The following is an 18,947-nucleotide window of genomic DNA, read 5'->3' on the forward strand; positions in this document are numbered from 1 at the left end:
TTCCTTCCTTCCTTCCTTCTCTCTCCTTCCTTCCTTCCTTCCTTCCTTCCTTCCTTCCTTCTCTCTCCTTCCTTCCTTCCTTCCTTCCTTCCTTCCTTCTCTCTCCTTCCTTCCTTCCTTCCTTCCTTCCTTCCTTCCTTCCTTCCTTCTCTCTCCTTCCTTCCTTCCTTCCTTCCTTCCTTCCTTCTCTCTCCTTCCTTCCTTCCTTCCTTCCTTCCTTCCTTCCTTCCTTCTCTCTCCTTCCTTCCTTCCTTCCTTCCTTCCTTCCTTCCTTCTCTCTCCTTCCTTCCTTCCTTCCTTCCTTCCTTCCTTCCTTCTCTCTCCTTCCTTCCTTCCTTCCTTCCTTCCTTCCTTCTCTCTCCTTCCTTCCTTCCTTCCTTCCTTCCTTCCTTCCTTCCTTCCTTCTCTCTCCTTCCTTCCTTCCTTCCTTCCTTCCTTCCTTCCTTCCTTCTCTCTCCTTCCTTCCTTCCTTCCTTCCTTCCTTCTCTCTCCTTCCTTCCTTCCTTCCTTCCTTCCTTCCTTCCTTCCTTCCTTCTCTCTCCTTCCTTCCTTCCTTCCTTCCTTCCTTCCTTCCTTCCTTCCTTCCTTCCTTCCTTCCTTCCTTCCTTCCTTCTCTCTCCTTCCTTCCTTCCTTCCTTCCTTCCTTCCTTCCTTCTCTCTCCTTCCTTCCTTCCTTCCTTCCTTCTCTCTCCTTCCTTCCTTCCTTCCTTCCTTCCTTCCTTCTCTCTCCTTCCTTCCTTCCTTCCTTCCTTCCTTCCTTCCTTCCTTCCTTCTCTCTCCTTCCTTCCTTCCTTCCTTCCTTCCTTCCTTCCTTCCTTCCTTCCTTCTCTCTCCTTCCTTCCTTCCTTCCTTCCTTCCTTCCTTCCTTCTCTCTCCTTCCTTCCTTCCTTCCTTCCTTCCTTCCTTCCTTCCTTCTCTCTCCTTCCTTCCTTCCTTCCTTCCTTCCTTCCTTCCTTCCTTCTCTCTCCTTCCTTCCTTCCTTCCTTCCTTCCTTCCTTCTCTCTCCTTCCTTCCTTCCTTCCTTCCTTCCTTCCTTCTCTCTCCTTCCTTCCTTCCTTCCTTCCTTCCTTCCTTCCCTCTCCTTCCTTCCTTCCTTCCTTCCTTCCTTCCCTCTCCTTCCTTCCTTCCTTCCTTCCTTCCTTCCTTCCTTCCTTCCTTCCTTCCTTCCTTCCTTCCTTCCTTCCTTCCTTCCTTCCTTCCTTCCTTCCTTCCTTCCTTCCTTCCTTCCTTCCTTCCTTCCTTCCTTCCTTCCTTCCTTCTCTCTCCTTCCTTCCTTCCTTCCTTCCTTCCTTCCTTCCTTCTCTCTCCTTCCTTCCTTCCTTCCTTCCTTCCTTCTCTCTCCTTCCTTCCTTCCTTCCTTCCTTCCTTCCTTCCTTCCTTCCTTCCTTCTCTCTCCTTCCTTCCTTCCTTCCTTCCTTCCTTCCTTCCTTCTCTCTCCTTCCTTCCTTCCTTCCTTCCTTCCTTCCTTCCTTCCTTCCTTCCTTCCTTCCTTCCTTCCTTCCTTCCTTCCTTCCTTCCTTCCTTCCTTCCTTCCTTCCTTCCTTCCTTCCTTCCTTCCTTCCTTCCTTCCTTCCTTCCTTCCTTCCTTCCTTCCTTCCTTCCTTCGTCTTCCCCAGTTTTGGAATATCAGTAGCTTACAAGGACTGACAATACACATAAGCATCTTCATCATCCCCTGTTCAAAGCTGAGCAAATGCTTCACCTGCCATTTCAAATTAAATTCTTGTTCCTGGATTTCTGTGAGTAGGTTGGGTTGCATACTACAATCAATCAAAACCAACTGCGTTCATTGTATTAGCCTAATTTTCATGATCTCAGACATTCTGGCTAAAGTCTGTAGCTTCATAGTTGCAATCATACCAATAAAAGGAGAACATTCTGCCTGCAGATAGCTGCCTGTCTCACTACTCCCAAATTGAAAGTTCATTCAAAAATACTGTATGAATTTATCACACACCAATTAGGCAGACTGCAGTGAGGGAAGAAGAGGTATATGGTTTTCTTAATGTAATACACTGAAAGGTATCTCTGAATTGGTTCAGCTAATTATCTCAATTATTAATTACCTCCATTATTAATTACATTCTCCAGAAACAGATACATGCAGACTATTTAATAAACCAGACAAAATAACACTCATATGGAAAACAAGAAAACAAATACGATTTCACAATATTGGTGCAAAATCAATTCTATGCTGAACAATTAGGTTGCACCTGTGGTTTAACTTTTCCTTTTTAACTCCTATGTATTTAATTTAATGCATAGTTTAAACACTCCCTAAATCACTAAGACATGGTTTAGGTCATAGAATTTGTAACTGGGCCATAGTGCAGTAGAGCAGTTAGGGAATTTACAGCATTACTATGAGGTGTATTAACTTTGCAGCTAAACCCCATGCATTTTAATTCACATCAAGCAAGCCTCTGTTTATAAACCAGCATTAATTTGGACATCATCACTATGCAGAACAGCTGATACCAGAACACCACTATTTAAACAATTCAGTGTTTTAATAGCTTGCTGCTCTTTCCATGGGTCCATTAAGAGTCTAAAATGCTTTTAACACCCAGATTGCTAATCACATACTTTAAACCTAAACAGAGGCTTTTGTTGTCATTGTTGCAGATTTTTCCTGTGAGTTATTCTAAATTATTGCATTTAAAATGAAATAAAAATGTTAAGTACATGTTGTTTTTTCCCTCTTGATACTCTATTTTCTCTGTATGCTGTCCTCCCAGTTAGAACAGAAAATATTATGCAATCCTTATCTCATGTGATCAACAAAGAATTGAACAGGCCTTGCTGCTCTTCTGATGGCATCTCAGAGTGTGTTTTCACAGCAAGGTAAAACAACTCTTGTTGTGGTTCTCTGTGCATTCTTTTAAGGGCAAAGTAGCTTAAGGAAATCCTCTTTCCCACAGCTTCCCACAGGGTGGTACCTAACCATCTATAGAGCAGTGGGGTACATCAAACCAATGTGCCTTACCTTTTTTAATGTGGCATTTCTTTTTTGTGTGTGTGGATTAGTTCACTGACCCAGGTTATCACATTGTGATATCTGGCTCCTCTTTCTGCTACTGTTTTTAAGGTTCATTCTAAAGATCAGTGGTGGATCCCCTTTCTCCTTGAACTCTCTTGAGACCCCCATGCACGTTTCTCTACAGCCACTTTAAATTTAGCTGGAGGTGAAGAAGTTGGTAAGGCCACAGGTGTTTGCTGCTGATGTCCTCTTGCAGCCTAGGCTATTACAATCTTTGTGTCTAAAGCAGGCTCTGCCTTCACAAAGATCTCGCAGTTATTTCAGAGCTCTGGTAGCCCAAGCTGTTCAGAGAATTAGTGCCTAATGGAGTATGAATGGGAAAACTTAGGGGACCTATACAATGGGCACCAAATGCAGAGATTAATTAGGAGAAAAAAAGGAAACTATCATTAACTAGAATAACATTAACTGGGAAGCACATTATTTGTAACATGCAGCTTTGAGGCAGAAAATGTATTTTTTTTTCACATGACAATATCCTACCACACAGATATTACTGTGTGCCCTGCTTCTCAGAAAAATGAGTAAAATATCCAGGGTTATTGAAAACTAATGACTTTCCACCTGCTGAACTGGCTTTGAATTTCAGATTTGGCTCACAGTCTTTCTATAGAACTGTCACATTATGGTACGAGGTAAAATGGATGGTTGGCTGCTTGTGTAAACGGAGATGAATGTAAAGATTAGCTAATGCTTTCAAAAGTGACTAGTGGCAGTGGGCACCTTGAGTTTTAGAAGGTAGACTGTTCTTATGGCATAGGTATTCTGAGGGTGGGTACCTAGATCTTTTTGCCACACAATCTTTCTCCACAGTCTTATAGAATCATAGAATCAACAAGGTTGGAAAAGACCTCAAAGATCATCAAGTCCAACCTGTCACCCAAGACCTCGTGACTACTAAACCATGGCATGAATTGCCACGTCCAATCCCCTCTTGAACACCTCCAAGGACAGTGACTCCACCACCTCCCTGGGCAGCACATTCCAATAGCTAACAACTCTCTTGTTAGAGGATGTGCACTGACAAGTTATCCAGATCTTAGTCTTGGTATCTACAACCAAAAAATATTCACCCCAAAACTTCAGAATAACTTTCTTTATCATTCTTGATGGCATCCTGCTCCTCGTTTTCATCTGGGCTTGAAAATAATTCAAAGTGTAATGAGCAAAATATATTTTCATGGGATTCTCAGGTATTAATGAACATGGTGTTTAATTGACATACACCTTCTCCATTCATTAATTTACCACGGTTCAGTTTAAAATAAGTTGGGTAGCATGCCCCCCAACAGCTCTTAACAGACTTTCCCAGAAAATGGCTGGATTCAGGAACAGACTTTTTAATTTTCAGCAACAGTTATTTACAGACCATTGATATTCTTTTTGTGTACAGCACTGATAATTCTTCACTTTAATACCTAATTCCCCACTGTGATAGTATGCAGGCAGTAATCATATTCTTGCTACCCCTTATTTTGCAAAGCTTTAAAATCCAGATTTACTTTCAGAGTAACTCTGATCCCATGGGCTGAGCATACAAGGTACTCCCTTGAACTGCATTTTATAGACTAGTTTCTCTACTAGTCTTCTTGTGTGCTTCTCCCAGGACAGACATTCCTCTCCCCTGAGCTGGTGGCAGGTGGGGTTTGTGCAACAGTATGAAAGCCTCGAACAACATACATTCAAGGAGAAAGTTTGCCTTCTGTTCCTTTGAGGCACACATACCACAACCTTCACAAAGTGCTTGAATGCTGCTAAAAGAAAGTTTAGTAGTGTAATTTTGTCTGTGTCTTTTCAAAAGCCATCAGCTTTCCCTGGTGTTTCAGCCCTCTGGGAGATTTCTTGCTGGAATATCTGCAACCACCTGAGAAACAGGGATTGGCTGATCAGCTGGAGACTGCCATCACATTTTGAAAGGAGGTGCTGTGAATTGGCCATTTTTGCAACTGCAGGCATTCGTGATTTCGAGTGGATATGCTTGACTTGGACAATGACAGGTACTTAACAAACCATTCTGTTAAATAAGGTAAAGATGGAAGCTGACCCAAGTGGCAACCCCTTCAGTCAGGCTGCTGAAGATATGCAATGGTGCTTTGATGGTAATTGTCAGATGTACCATACATCTTTTACTTACAAGACTCTATGAGAGGGTTAGATTGATACTGCAATCACAGAATCACAGAATCAACCAGGTTGGAAAAGACCTCAGAGATCATCAAGTCCAACCTATTACCTAATACCTAACACCTCCTGACAACTAAACTGGGGCTCCAAGTGCCACATCCAATCCTTTCTTGAACACCTCCAGGGACAGTGACTCCATTAGGCTAACCTTAAGACCTTAAAATTATTTAACATCTACATCCTTTTACAGATACACTTAAAATCACAGGCATCATGCCACACCATGCTGACATTTGAATAACATATGCAGAAAACCAAAGAGAAAAATTATATCAAGAGGTAAGGTGGGCTCCCAGTTTCTGGTGAAACCAGTGCCAGGGGAAGAGGGAGGGAGGGGAAAGGATCAAATGGAGTTTCAAGGATCAAACTGAGTTCAGGGCAGAAGCTGGAGAGCAGCAGTGTTTCATTTGGCACTAGGTGCACAAGACTGACAAGCAAACACAGCTACTCTTGTTTAACTCTCAATTGGTGCATTGTTTATCCACGATATAAGGGTGTGACCTTCCAGAAGGCTGTAAGATGTGAAGCTTAACACTGCCACTCATCAGCTCCTAAGAGTGAACTGACCCAATGTGAGAAGAACACAGTGCACAAACGAGACCACTGATTGTTGAAAGTATCTTAAATCAAGACTGAAAGCAAAGGAATCTGGTAAAACACAGAATGCTTTGTGATCCTGAAAGGGGTCAACATGTTCCAGTCCAAACTCCAGCAGCATTATTCTGATGGCTAAAAAAGGTGACAGCAATGAACAAATTCATATTATTTTGCCAGGAATATTTGTGACATCGTTCATCATTTCCTGTTGGTTTTAAACAACAGTAGAGGCAATGTCTGGAATATTGTTCAAACCAAACCTAGACAATTGCTAAAAGCAACCTGTTTCCACAGAAATACAAAGATCTACTGTTCTCCCATTTCCACTGGTGGAAGACTGGGGTTTTCAGCAGATACATTATATGACTGAATCTGAAAGACTACAATAACCACCTTGTACTTGGAGCAAGAAGTAACTTTCTGTTGGCAGTGTTGAACATTCCAGCGACAACACTCCTTGCCTAGAAAAGAACTTTTTAAAAACAATACAGTGGGTTTTGGAAGTAATTTTGGAGAAAAGGGAGCTACAGATCGAGGGGGAATTGAGAGCTACTGGAAATTATGCTGATAGTCAGAATTTTCAATTTCCTTGGCTTTCTAAGGACATCTTGAAAAATAGATATAGAATAAGCTACAGAGTGCCATGAGAAGTGTGTAACTGGATTTTTTTTTCCCCCCTCACCTCGACATTTTATATAACAAGGAGATAGGGAAGAATTTTTCTGAAGGTCAGGAATAAAGATGATGTAGGTAATGCAGTGCTCACAAAACTCTCAATATATTAACATTCCTGAGGGCAGGTCAGAAAATGCTCATAGAGTTCTGCACAGATCCAGGCCATCCCACAGGCTTTCTTTGGAAAAGTGCAGAGATACACTTTTCAGAATTTATAACACCAGTAGGTATGAAGCCTGATGTGCTGCCTGTGTCTAAACACAGAGAATTGTTAGCTAATACATGTGTTGAATTAACACAAATCATGTTGAAGCATGAGTAGAACTTAAAATAGAGAGATAAAAACAAAGCTCCAAGAGAAATGAAATCTGAGGAAAATCATAAGCTAAAGAGATTTTCTCCTTGCAAATGAGCATATATAACAGAAACACAAAAATGATATCCTAAGAGTATTACAGAAAAAAACTATGCAACAAAACAATATCTTACTTTCCTGCATGATGCAATTAGTTCCATGGACAGATCTATGGACAAATCTGCACTTCAGCAATTCAAAGGGAATTGGGGCAATAGGTCTGGAGTTCACTAAAACATTTTAGCAGAAAATAGTTTCAAATGAGAAGGGAGCCCACAGCACTGTACAGATCCGCACCACGACGTGTTTTGTCAGTTAGCAGGACGTGAGTGGCATTTCCATTCTGAAAGCCTTCATTCCCTTAACACCAATCCTACCAAGAAATCTAACAGGAAGAATGCCTTGCTGGCCTCTGAGTCTTAACTGTAGTCTGTCTGGGTTCAACAGGACTTCCTAACCCTAACATAAACCTCTACCAGGCAACAAAGAACACTGACTCTTCCAAAAGACTGTTGAGTCACATCTCCTCCCTAATGCCAGCTTATTCCACATGAAGAGAAAGACTGCAGGTAAATTCCCACTCATAAGTCCCTTACTTCCTTCACCCTTCCTTCCTATCACCTATCTTGCCCAACTCCAAGAAAGGGCATGGAGCCACCACTCTGTCCTGAACCCAGCCTTCATCCTTTATCTTTCAGCTAAACAAGACTGCAGTGATATTAACCCCAACCCGTCTGAAAAGCATACTGATCCCTTTTACTTCCAGAAGAGCACTGGGCACTAGCTTTGAGCTTTACATGACACTAAGGAGAATTTCACCCTGAAGACTCACGTTTCCCTGTTTGTTATGTGTATCCTAGCCTTTTTTTCTTACTAACTAAATCAATTGTTGGGTTATTTTTACTCCATAAGAGACAGACACAAACTATTTGATGGAACTGACTTCTACAACTTCATTAGAAACTACACAGTTCCCACTGGAAGTGGAAAGAAAAGTCTGCAATCTGGGAATAAGTAAAATTTTAAAGGAAAGGATAAGATAGTTGATAGTAAATGTGAAGCTGTAATTAATTTTAAAAATAAAACAGATTTGCTCAGGGACAAAAGAGAAAGAGAGGGGGACAAATGTGAAAGGAGAAGTCAGTGCTCTGCTATGTATAACTGAACAATAGTTTTGTTTGACAAGTTCTGATCTTTCTCTTCAAAGAAGGGCCTCCCTTAAACTCTCTTAGGTAGAGTTGCAGCCTTCTCCAACCCTGCTGCCTCAGTTTCTGACTCTGATACACAGAAAGGAGACATATGAATAACACAATTCAAATTGCCCAGAATCTTCATATGGGCCTCTGTAGTAGTAATGAGACTGGGTCAGCTCCTCCAGTTCAAGCTTTCATCTCATTTATTCATTGCAGCATGCCCTCTGGCTGTACTGAAGGGTAGGCAAATTGCTCTTGCCTCAGGGCAGTTTGCACTGTGCAGGGAACTGTGCTGCCTTAGGGGAGTGTCCTTCAAGGCTCTTGAAGGAAGCCTTTCACTCCGAGCCCAGTGCTGTGAACTGAATACGTGCCCTGCACTTGCACCAGGGGAAAGTGTCAGAAAAGTCCATCTTGCTTTGCATATGCACATGGTGTCCAGGGTGTGTGAATTCATAGTCTGTCCTTGGGAAATGATAGTGCTGTGTGGGGCAGGCTTAGACAGGGAGACTTTTTTCTACTACTGTGCTTAGAACAGAGAAATGAGTTTCCAAATGTAGTCTCCACTGGCTCCATCTAGAGCATGATTACATCAAAAGTTGGAATTATGTGTAATGCAGAGGCCTGACCTGAAAGATTAGGACTGAGGGCTTCAAACTGATTTTATAAACATTATCTGCAACTCCTCATCAATAATCCCCAGTTATTACCACAAACAAGTGAAAAGTTTCATTTTCTTAGCACAAAACATGCTTTAAACATACCTATATTCACAGGCAATGCTTTCCTTTAACAGATACATAGATACATAGAATAAACCAGGTTGGAAGAGACCTTCAAGATCATCGCGTCCAAGTCATCAACCAATCCAACACCACCTAATCTGTTAAGTGCTTGAAAAGAAGAATCAGTACCATTTTGCAGATGGAGAAACTATGCCTAACAGAGGGCAAGTAACATGCCTAAGGCAACACAGAAGGTCAAAAGAACAGTGATTAAAATCAGGAATTCCAGGTCCTCACTCAGTCCATTAACAAGTTGAACCTTTTTACGCAGTCCAAATCCTGTCACACGTAGCTACTGCATTCAAAAGCAGAGAGGAAGGCTGGGTAGCTATAAGCCAGGTTGGCTTTGTCACAAAAGCTGAAGAACTGTCTAGGCACTAAGTGACTTGTTACAGGTGTACCACAAACACACAACTATTTCTTCCAAAAGCTTGAGGTTGGTTATAACATGCATAAGAAATGGACTTTTAAAAAGTAAACATGTGAACACAAATTAGCCTTTTGTGTAGTTTCACTGATTACAACCTCTTAGCACAGCAAAAAGAAATGCTGGGGTTTTGTCTGTTTGTTTGTTTTTCATTTGACAGTTTTGCATCATGCCTGAAGGAGATAATGTTTCTGGATTCTGTTCTGTTTTTACCTCGTAAAGTAGCTTGTAGCCTGGAGGTCAGAGTCATGAGGCCGGAGATTATCATAGACATACTTCAGGTCTTGAATACTGTTTAGCTCAGGCAGTCCTGCATGCAGCATCTTAAAGTAAAGAAATGACATTAGTTCACTGTTCTATTGAAAAGCAATTTAAATGAATTTGGGTTAAATGAGAAAACAAGTGTTTTACACCAAAAAGGCCTCCTTGTAAAACACAAATACTTTGAGGTCTGAAAAGTGGTTCTGAAGCTAGCACAATGCCTGGAATACTAAAGTGAGTATATTTCCTCACAAACCTTCACACTGAGGTACTGGAAAGAGGCATGAGTCAGAATCACAAATCCATTCCAGATATCATAATCTCAGTGTGTGCATTGCTATGTTTCCTTCATAGCATTGTAATAGTGATAAAGAGATGTGTGCATTGCTACATTTCCCTCAGAGCATTTTAATGGTAATAAAGAGAAGGCCACCAAATTCAGCCACCTGAGCAGTAGTAACCACATTCCTGCAATGCTTTCTGTGTTATCTTAGTCCTAATCCAATTTAGCACATCACCACCTTTCTTTTTTAACTACAGATTCCACCATCACTGCTTTGGACTTCTCTTGCAAAGGATCATAGATTCACTCCCTGGAGGAGAAGAGTTCCTTTTGACTCTTTGCCTGGAGCAGAAGAATCAATTCCTGACTTGTGCATGGAGAACTGCCCTCTGGAAAGGGTATCATTCTCCAGGAATGCAGCTGTCCTAGTTAGTTGGCCAAGATAGGTTAAAAAAAAAACAGGAAATGCAAACACTCCCCCTGCAAAGTAACAATGCAAGTAGGATAGACAACTGAGTATGTCCAACTGCACATGAAGGCTACTTCAGGCATTTTAAAATGTCAACAATAAAATAATTTTTACTCACTTGAAAGCCTACCTTTTTTTTTCCCCCCTCAACAATCATAGAATCATAGAATTATTAGGGTTGGAAGGGATATCAAGGATCATCTAGTTCCAACCCCCCCTGCCATGGGCAGGGACACCTCACACTAGATCAGGTTGCTCACAGCCACATCCAGCCTGGCCTTAAAAACTTCAAGGGATGAGGCTTCCACCACCGACCTGGGCAACCTGTTCCAGTGTCTCACCACCCTCATGGGGAAGAACTTCTTCCTAACATCCAATCTCAATCTACCTATTTCTATTTTTGTTCCATTACCCTAGTCCTATCATTACCTGACACCCTAAAACGTCCCTCCCCAGCTTTCCTGTAGGCCCCATCAAGATACTGGAAGGCCACAACAAGGTCTCCTGGTAGCCTTCTCTTCTCCAGACTGAACAGCCCCAACTCCTTCAGTCTGTCCTCATAGGAGAGGTGCTCCAGCCCTCTGATCATCCTTGTGGCCCTTCTCTGGACACCTTCCAGCACGTCCATATCCCTCTTGTAACAGGGGCTCCAGAACTGGACGCAATACTCCAGGTGGGGTCTCACCAGAGCTGAGTAGAGGGGGAGAATCACCTCCCTTGACCTGCTGGTTATGCTTCTTTTGATGCAGCCCAGGATGTGATTTGCTTTCTGGGCTGCAAGTGCACACTGCTGGCTCATGTTGAGCTTCTCATCCACCAGCACCCCAAGTCCTTTTTTTCAGAGCTGCTCTCAAGCCAGTCACTGCCCAGCCTATATCAGCTCTTGGGATTGCCCCAACAGATGCAAGACCTTGCATTTGGTCTTGTTGAATCCTATGAGGTTGTCATGAGAGTGATGTTTTGCGTATAATGAAGCAAAAAACCCCACCACATTTCTTAGAAAGAAATGTACCTGAATTTCAGTCACTGCTGTGCATTCTTCATTGATATTTATGTCTACTTCAGACAGAATGCCCCATCAAGTGTTGCAAATAAAAACAAAAAGCAAGTACTGCTTTTGTTTTAAGGTTTGGTTGCAAAGAACAGAATAAGGGGAAAAGAGGTGAGGGGTGGTGTGTTTTCTTCAAACCTTCTCAATATTTTTAAGTCCTTTTGGTATTATGAGGAAAAATCTTGCTTCATATTAGAGCCAGTTATGGTGGTTTGGCCCTGGCTGGGGTCAGATACCCACCAAAGCCACTCAATCAGTCCCTTTCATAGATGGATAGGGGAGAAGGAAAATATAATAAAAGGCTTTCAGCAGACAATATCTAGCTGCACCCTGGGAAGCAGGGCTTCAATATGTGTAGTGGTTGCTCTGGAGGACAAACAGCATTAATGAATGCCCCCCACACCTCCTTCTTTCCTTTAGCTTTTATATGTGAGCTGGTGTCATCTGGTATGGAATTGCTTGGGTCAGCTGGCCTGGCTATGTCCCCCTCCCAGGATCTAGCCCAACCCTCAGCCTACTGTTGGGGGTAATGTTGGAAAAGCACAGCCTTGGTGCTGTGTGAGCACTACTTAGCAGCAGCCAAAACCCTGGTGTGTTAACAACACTCTTCCAACTACCACTACAAAACACAGCACTATGAAAGATGCAATGGGGAGAACTAACTCCAGCTCTGCCAAACCAAATACAGCAATGTATACTACCACTGGACAGTGAGGTTCCTGTCGCAGAGAGTTTTGGCTAGCAAGGAGCAGAGAGGCAGAAAGCCCAATGAGGTGAATTTAAATGAGTTGAGAACAGGGACAGTAACAATATTTAGCACTTGACTATGCACAATGTTATTTATCTGTATGCCTCTCACCCATTTATAAATGATGATACAAACTCTTGTTCCGTTTTTTTTTTTTTTTCTTTTTCTTTTTTCTTTAAGGAAGAAGGAAAAAGAAAAGAAAGGTCAATTCATAGGCATTAGGAAAGGGAAAACCACTAGATAGGAACATAATCTCAATGATCTGCAGTAGAACTGAAAAACATTTAGGTTCTCTGCTTTGCAGAAGGTAGAAAACTATCTGGTGAAGCAAAAAAAAACCAAACAAAACAAAACAAATTGCTTTTGCTGGCTTCAAGGGAGTCCTAAAGGCTTACTATATTGCTTCATCCCTTTTGCTCCACATAGCATCACTTTTGTGTTTCCAGTCCCCTGGTAAGTGGAGGCTTCTGATTACTCTGGATAGTGATACCAGATGCTAATTAGACAAGACATGGAACAACTGTTCAGAAAACAACTACAGGTCGCCTAGGGCAACTCAAATGTCACTAGATGTCTAAGTTTAAGTGCCTGCATTGCTCCCCTTGTTTGGGCACATGTATGTCTTGACCTACCACACTTAGTTATCCCATGCCTTCTGCCTGAGTGGAGCTGCCTACACTCTCCTTGGGCCTGAATTCAGTGATGGTGTGTGTTGCTCAGCCCACCAGCCCATGAAAAATGAATAGTCGTGGCATGTACTTTCCATATGTTAGACCTCCACAACAAGGGTGTTTCCTGGTTCTCTTTTCCCAGATGGCATCTCTGAGTTTAAAAGGGTGAAATGACTTGTATGGCAACACAGAATTCTTGAGTCTTAGATTTGCTCTGTCTAGGTATTTTCTCCTGTTTTATATTATTAGGTCAACCTATTTTTTGTCACAACAAAGGCAAGTGGATCAATTACTTGCTGTGTAGTGTAATCCCTAAGCCCCCTTTAATAATTTTCTACCTAAAATACCCTCTTTGTATCAGTAATGGATTTTGCCTTTCTTTAGTTAAAAGGTGCTTATGTCCTCTGATCACCCTCCTTGAAACAGTTCAGATCAAATTTTCAGTGAGAGCAAAGCTGATGAACTACAGGTGTTTATGCAGCTAAACTCTGCCAGCTGACTCTTGGGTGTCCCACAGATGTTTCTGCTTTGGAAAATGATGGAAGCTTCATGGATTATTTCTTACTCCCAGCAGCAAATGTCAGTCCAGCTCTAGAAACATGCCGCTCATCACACACACACAAAAAGGCATTAATTTCCATCTGGGCCAAACTCCACAGATTATTCATGGTCCTGGTTTGTTAGAAACCTCTAATAGTAAGATCATCCAGGGCACAGTTGACTACTCCTGTGAAGGACTGTACTTTTTGGAAATACCCTTACTGTTTGTATTTTTAACTATGTTTTATAGATAGCATCTAGGTAAAAAGAATGTGGGAGAGGAAGGAAAGATTAATGATGCAGACTCCCAGACAGGGAGAGAAATCTTAGACTGTCATTGATACAAACCAGCAGTGGGTAGTTTAACTTGTGCCTTCATGATAGCATCTGCTCTTCTGCACTGAAATTAATTCCAAGTGGAACTCCTTCACAGTCTATTTACTTTTCTAGAAATGATCCATGCAACTAAAACATTTTGATACTTACAGATTCTGACCAATGCCCCACCTCAAGTGCAGAACCAGACTTGCTCTTCCAAACTGGCAAAAATATGGCATTTGCAAAGTTGCTTAATTTTCTTTGATATGAATTGTTCATCAGTGGGATGGGAGTATGCTGCCAGTTATTTTTCAATTAGAAATGCAGCACAGTTGACTGAACCACAGATCACTGACTAAGCCACATCTCTATGCTGACTTTCAGCTGAGCATTATTACCTCTCCAAAGATCAGCAAAACCAAAAGAAGATGCAGCATGCAGTGAATATGGACAAACCTGAGTTATATCCAGGCAGAGATAGCTAGTTATTTCAGAGCTCCTGCTGATAACATTTTCCTAACACTCTCTCTCTATTATCCCAGAGTAATCTAACATCATTATCTCTGCAGCTTGCAGAAAAAGGGACTGTACTGGGGACAAGGACATGGACAAAAGATGCAGCTGTATTTGGAGCACAACGTTTCAGGAAACCTGGTCAGAAATGTAGGCATTACTGCTGTGAATGAGAGAGCAGGGATACTCCTGAGTTTTCCAGAGGCTCTTTGACTTAGGATCCCCTACATTGCACCTTTAGGTGCAAAATTATGCTTTATGACAGGAATACAGCTTGCTGAACCTTCATGACTACTTAGGAGGTGGTAGAAGCCCCATCCCTGGGAGGCTTTTAAGGCCAGGCTGGATGTGGCTGTGAGCAACCTGATGTAGTGTGAAGCGTCCCTGCCCATGGCAGGGGGGTTGGAACTGGATGATCCTTGAGGTCCCTTCCAACCCTGACAATTCTATGGTTCTATGATTCTATATTGGGAAATTACTCACTGCATCATCATATGAGAATCTATAGACAGAAGAAACATGAGCAAATTCTTGCTATTTCTCTTCTCCCTATTGCAGAACTTGGAGACAATACAGTGTTTACAAAACAACTTCTTGGCTGTACCCCAGCCTCAGCAGGGGTTCATAAGGTTATGTAGATTTTTTTCCCTGCATAGACCACTCATCTAGGTTTCAAATGTACTCCTGGACTTGAGTTTTGGGTTATTATCTCAATCAAGTCACTTAGCAAATATTAGTGAATTTAACATTGTCATTCTACTCACAAAGATGAAAATGATTAACTTCACATGCAGGTAAACAGAGGCATAAGGAAGCCACAGCATCTGCCACAGCATATGAGTCTGTAGGAATACTTAAGGGATTAAAACTCCTAGAAGATTTAAAATCCTATAGGAAAGGATTTTTAAACCTGTGTCAATATAGGTAAGTGCTCACTCATTCCTGTGTCTGCTATCCTATGAAAGGAGTATGGGAATGTGCAAAACCCCCATTCTGATGGCATCATTTTTTAGCTGCAGTGCTTCTAGGTACTGGCATCTCATCCAGTCTGTTAAGTATTTAGCTTACTTTGCCTTGCTGTAACCACAATCAGGATTGGTAAATGTTTGTTGTTTGGTTTGTTTTTTTGTTAACACCTACAAACCAAGCTGAGTGAAATTCCTGAATGTGAAATTGAACCCAGCAAACCAACAAAACACCCCCAAACCCCCAAGCACCTTAGCTTTCCTTTTCTTTGAAACCTGTGCTGAAACTGGATAGTTGCTTTGCACAGGAAGAAGCAACACTAACATTTCCAGCAGTGCAACTGATACCTCTTCAAACCACAGTGCTACTGGAGGCAGCAGAGTAGTTGAAGGGGAAGAAGACACCAGAGGAGAGTGATTTTTGGTTTCATCTTCAAACTTCTTACCATCTCCAGCAGATTCAAGAGTAGCTGGCTATGTTTCCTGACTATATTGTAAGCTCGGCAGCAAAGCTCCACAAACTCTTGAAAACGCTGTGGGTTTTTTCCACCTTCTGTGATGAAATATTCCATCTCTGATGTGAAGATGAATGGAGCTCGGTCCCTTGGAAAGAGAACAATCACATAAGAAATTTCACCCCCCCAAAAAAATAGCAAATCATGCAAGACAGTTAATCTTTGCAAGTAATTATTCGCCTTTGTTTTTCCAGCATCACCTTCCTCATTATTTCATCTCTCCCTTCTTCAATGTAGACAGCTCTATTGCTCTGCCTGGTGTCACTGACTAATTGGGGTAGAGCCAGGTTTCACAGCAAGAGTTCCTGCTGAGAAATCCAACAATTGAACAGGTGTGGCACGTGCATGTTTTCTTCTGGCTCTTCCATGCTTTTATTTTTAAACTCTCATTGCTTTAATTTCTTGACTTCAGCTTGAAAGTGAATCAGGAAGTAAGTTCTTACCTGGCACTGAAATATTTAAAAGTCATTCTCAAAGAGGACAGGTGTCCAGAGAAGGGCAACAAAGTTGGTGAGGGGCTTGGAACATAAGCCCTGTGAGGAGAAACTGAGGGAGCTGGGGTTGCTTAGCCTGGAGAAGAGGAGACTCAGGGGTGACCTTATTACTCTCTACAACTACCTGAATAGGGGTTGTAGACAGGCAGAGGTTGGTCTCTTGTCCCAGGCAACCAGCATCAGAACAAGAGGACACAGTCTCAGGCTGTGCCAGGGGAGGTTTAGGCTGGAGGTTAGGAGGAAGTTTTACACAGAGAGAGTGATTGCCCATTGGAATGTGCTGCCTGGGGAGGTGGTGGAGTCGCCATCATTGGAGGTGTTCAGGGGGAGACCTAATAGGGTGCTTGGCTGCATAGTTTAGTTGATTAGGTGGTGTTGGATGATAGGTTGGACATGATGATCTTGAAGGTCTCTTCCAACCTATTCTATTCTATTCTATTCTATTCTATTCTATTCTATTCTATTCTATTCTACTCTATTCTATATTATATTCTATTCTATCAAACCCCTGCTAGCCAAGTCCTACACGCCCCAATCCAACAGCAACAACAACAAAAAAATCCCCCAACATATGATACTATCATTAAATATACAGCATTCTAAAGGGATGTTTCTGACCCAGGTTACAACAGAATAAATACAGTTTTCTGCACAGTTACTGTGTATTCACCCTAAAGTAAATGAGACTCAGAATCTGACAGCATGCCTTGCCTTTTTTTCTCTTTTCTTATCACTAGCATAGTTTGTGGCTATGGCATACTAGTGCTAACAATCCTATCATTTGACAGTTTCAGAAAGGCCTGATATACTTCATCCTCACACAGACAAAACTGCAGCAATTTGCTCCTCAGAACTGCATATACAGAGGCATATAAACAGATTAGAGCACTGTATTTCAAGGAAATACACACTGTGTGTTAACTCTTAAAATGAACTTGAATAAACTAAATAGTCTTGGGAAGCTTGAATGCACAAACAAACTTTAGGATCTCTGTTTCTTGCTAAAACCTCAAACGTGGGCTGAGTTTGAATCCGCTCTGCTTGCTGATTCATTCATAACTAAGACAGAGGAGTTCTTCTAAGAGTGCCCTTCATTTTCCCAGCAAAATGTGTGCCTTATATTATCACAGAAAGAAACTCAAGTTGCTGTATTATAGAAATAAACTCTAGGCTGCAGCTGGAAGTATGAGTTACAAAAAAAACCGTTCAAGTGGCCTTCCCATTCTTATGTTTGGAAATTCTTCCTGCTTTACATTGCCCCTAAATTTGAAGCCAGACCTCCCAAGGGTGACATTCATCTCAAATCAGCCCAGGCCATAAAAGTGTTGGGGTTTTTGTTTCTGTTGTTTTTTTAATGTATTCAACTTCAGCTAGGTAGCACTAAGAACGATGAAGGTCCACAAGAGTAATTTTTCCCTTCTGCACTTCTCTGTCTTATGCAAGATGTGAGTTCATAGTGTTGTGTTACAGTAGAAACGAAACGGAATGGAATGGAATGGAATGAGAATAGAATAGAATAGAATAGAATAGAATAGAATAGCATAGCATAGCATAGCATAGCATAGAATAGACCAGACCAGGTTGGAGGAGACCTTTGAGATCATTGTGTCCAACCTATCATCCAACACTATCTAATCAACTAAACCATGGCACCAAGCAACCCATCCAGTCTCTTCCTAAACACCTCCAGTGATGGTGACTCCACCACCTCCCTGGGCAGCACAGTCCAATGACAAATGACTCTTTCTGTAAAGAACTTTTTCCTCACCTCGAGTCTAAACTTCCCCTGGCACAGCGTGAGACTGTGTCCTCTTGTTCTGTCACTGGTTGCCTGGGAGAAGAGACCAACCTCTGCCTGTCTACAGCCTCCCTTAAGGTAGTTGTAGACAGCAATAAGATCTCGCCTGAGCCTCCTCTTCTCCAGATGAAACAACCCCAGCTCCCTCATCCTCTCCTCACAGGGCTTGTGCTCCAAACCCCTCCCCAACTTTGTTGCCCTTCACTGGACACGTTCCAGCATCTCAACATCTTTCCTAAACTGAGAGGCCCAGAACTGGACACAGTACTCAAGGTGTGGCCTAACCAGTGCTGAGTACAGGGGCAGAATGACCTCCCTGCTGCTGCTGGCCACACTGTTCCTGATACAGGCCAGGAGAATGACAAACCTGTGTCTACTAGTGATTTCAGAGAATGAGGTTTTCCCAGGCCAACTAACAAAATAACTTTCTTTCATATTTTATCTTCTTTTTTGGTCAGCAGTGGTATTTTAAAAAGACATTAAGTATTAAATAAATTGATACAATTAAGGTCATGAAAGTCCATTTGTTGAAGTCAATAAGAAAGTGAGATAGAGCCAGAAAATTAGCAACATTACCATTTTTACTTGCCTGTGAACCAAATTCCAATCTACATCCTACTTGAGAATGTCTAAAACCCCATTCCCTTTCTCACCTTCATTTCTGGGTTTGTGCTAAAATATTTGGAATCAAAACTACTGCTGCAAAGAACCCATATGATATATTTTGTTTAGAATTCTGATTTGATTACTGATGTCCAACTGCAGCAAGAGACAGAATTATGTTATGAAGACATAGCTCCTCCTGAGCTAGTTCAAGTTTCCCACATGAAGCTACTTGAGCTGAAAACTGATGCTGCAGTCAGAAACTACTAGAAGGTGGCATTCAACATTGCTGGGTGGTGGCTGTGAGCCATTTTCAACATCATGCAATGACTGCAACATTAGTTGATTCTCTTACTGTTGTTGCCAAAGGATACATTTGAACATAAACCTGATGTTTTAGTATTTATACTTCCAGATTCACTTTACTTGTAAGATGGACTTTAAAAGGTTCTTAAATTTCTT

At 41.8% G+C, this 18,947-nt stretch overlaps 1 protein-coding gene across 1 annotated transcript in view; it reads right to left on the reverse strand.

The window, feature by feature from the left end:
- PIK3C2G (phosphatidylinositol-4-phosphate 3-kinase catalytic subunit type 2 gamma) overlaps nt 1-18,947 on the reverse strand; it is a 227,113-nt gene that overhangs the window by 51,296 nt on the left and 156,870 nt on the right. Inside the window, exons 25-26 of the mRNA XM_054167841.1 lie at nt 15,522-15,678; nt 9,470-9,579 (exon numbers count right to left, since the gene is read on the reverse strand). Coding sequence (XP_054023816.1) covers nt 9,470-9,579; nt 15,522-15,678 — 267 coding nt within the window. The remainder of the gene's footprint in view (nt 1-9,469; nt 9,580-15,521; nt 15,679-18,947) is intronic.

Source organism: Dryobates pubescens, chromosome 15 (genome assembly GCF_014839835.1).
Source record: "Dryobates pubescens isolate bDryPub1 chromosome 15, bDryPub1.pri, whole genome shotgun sequence".
NCBI lineage: Eukaryota > Metazoa > Chordata > Aves > Piciformes > Picidae > Dryobates > Dryobates pubescens.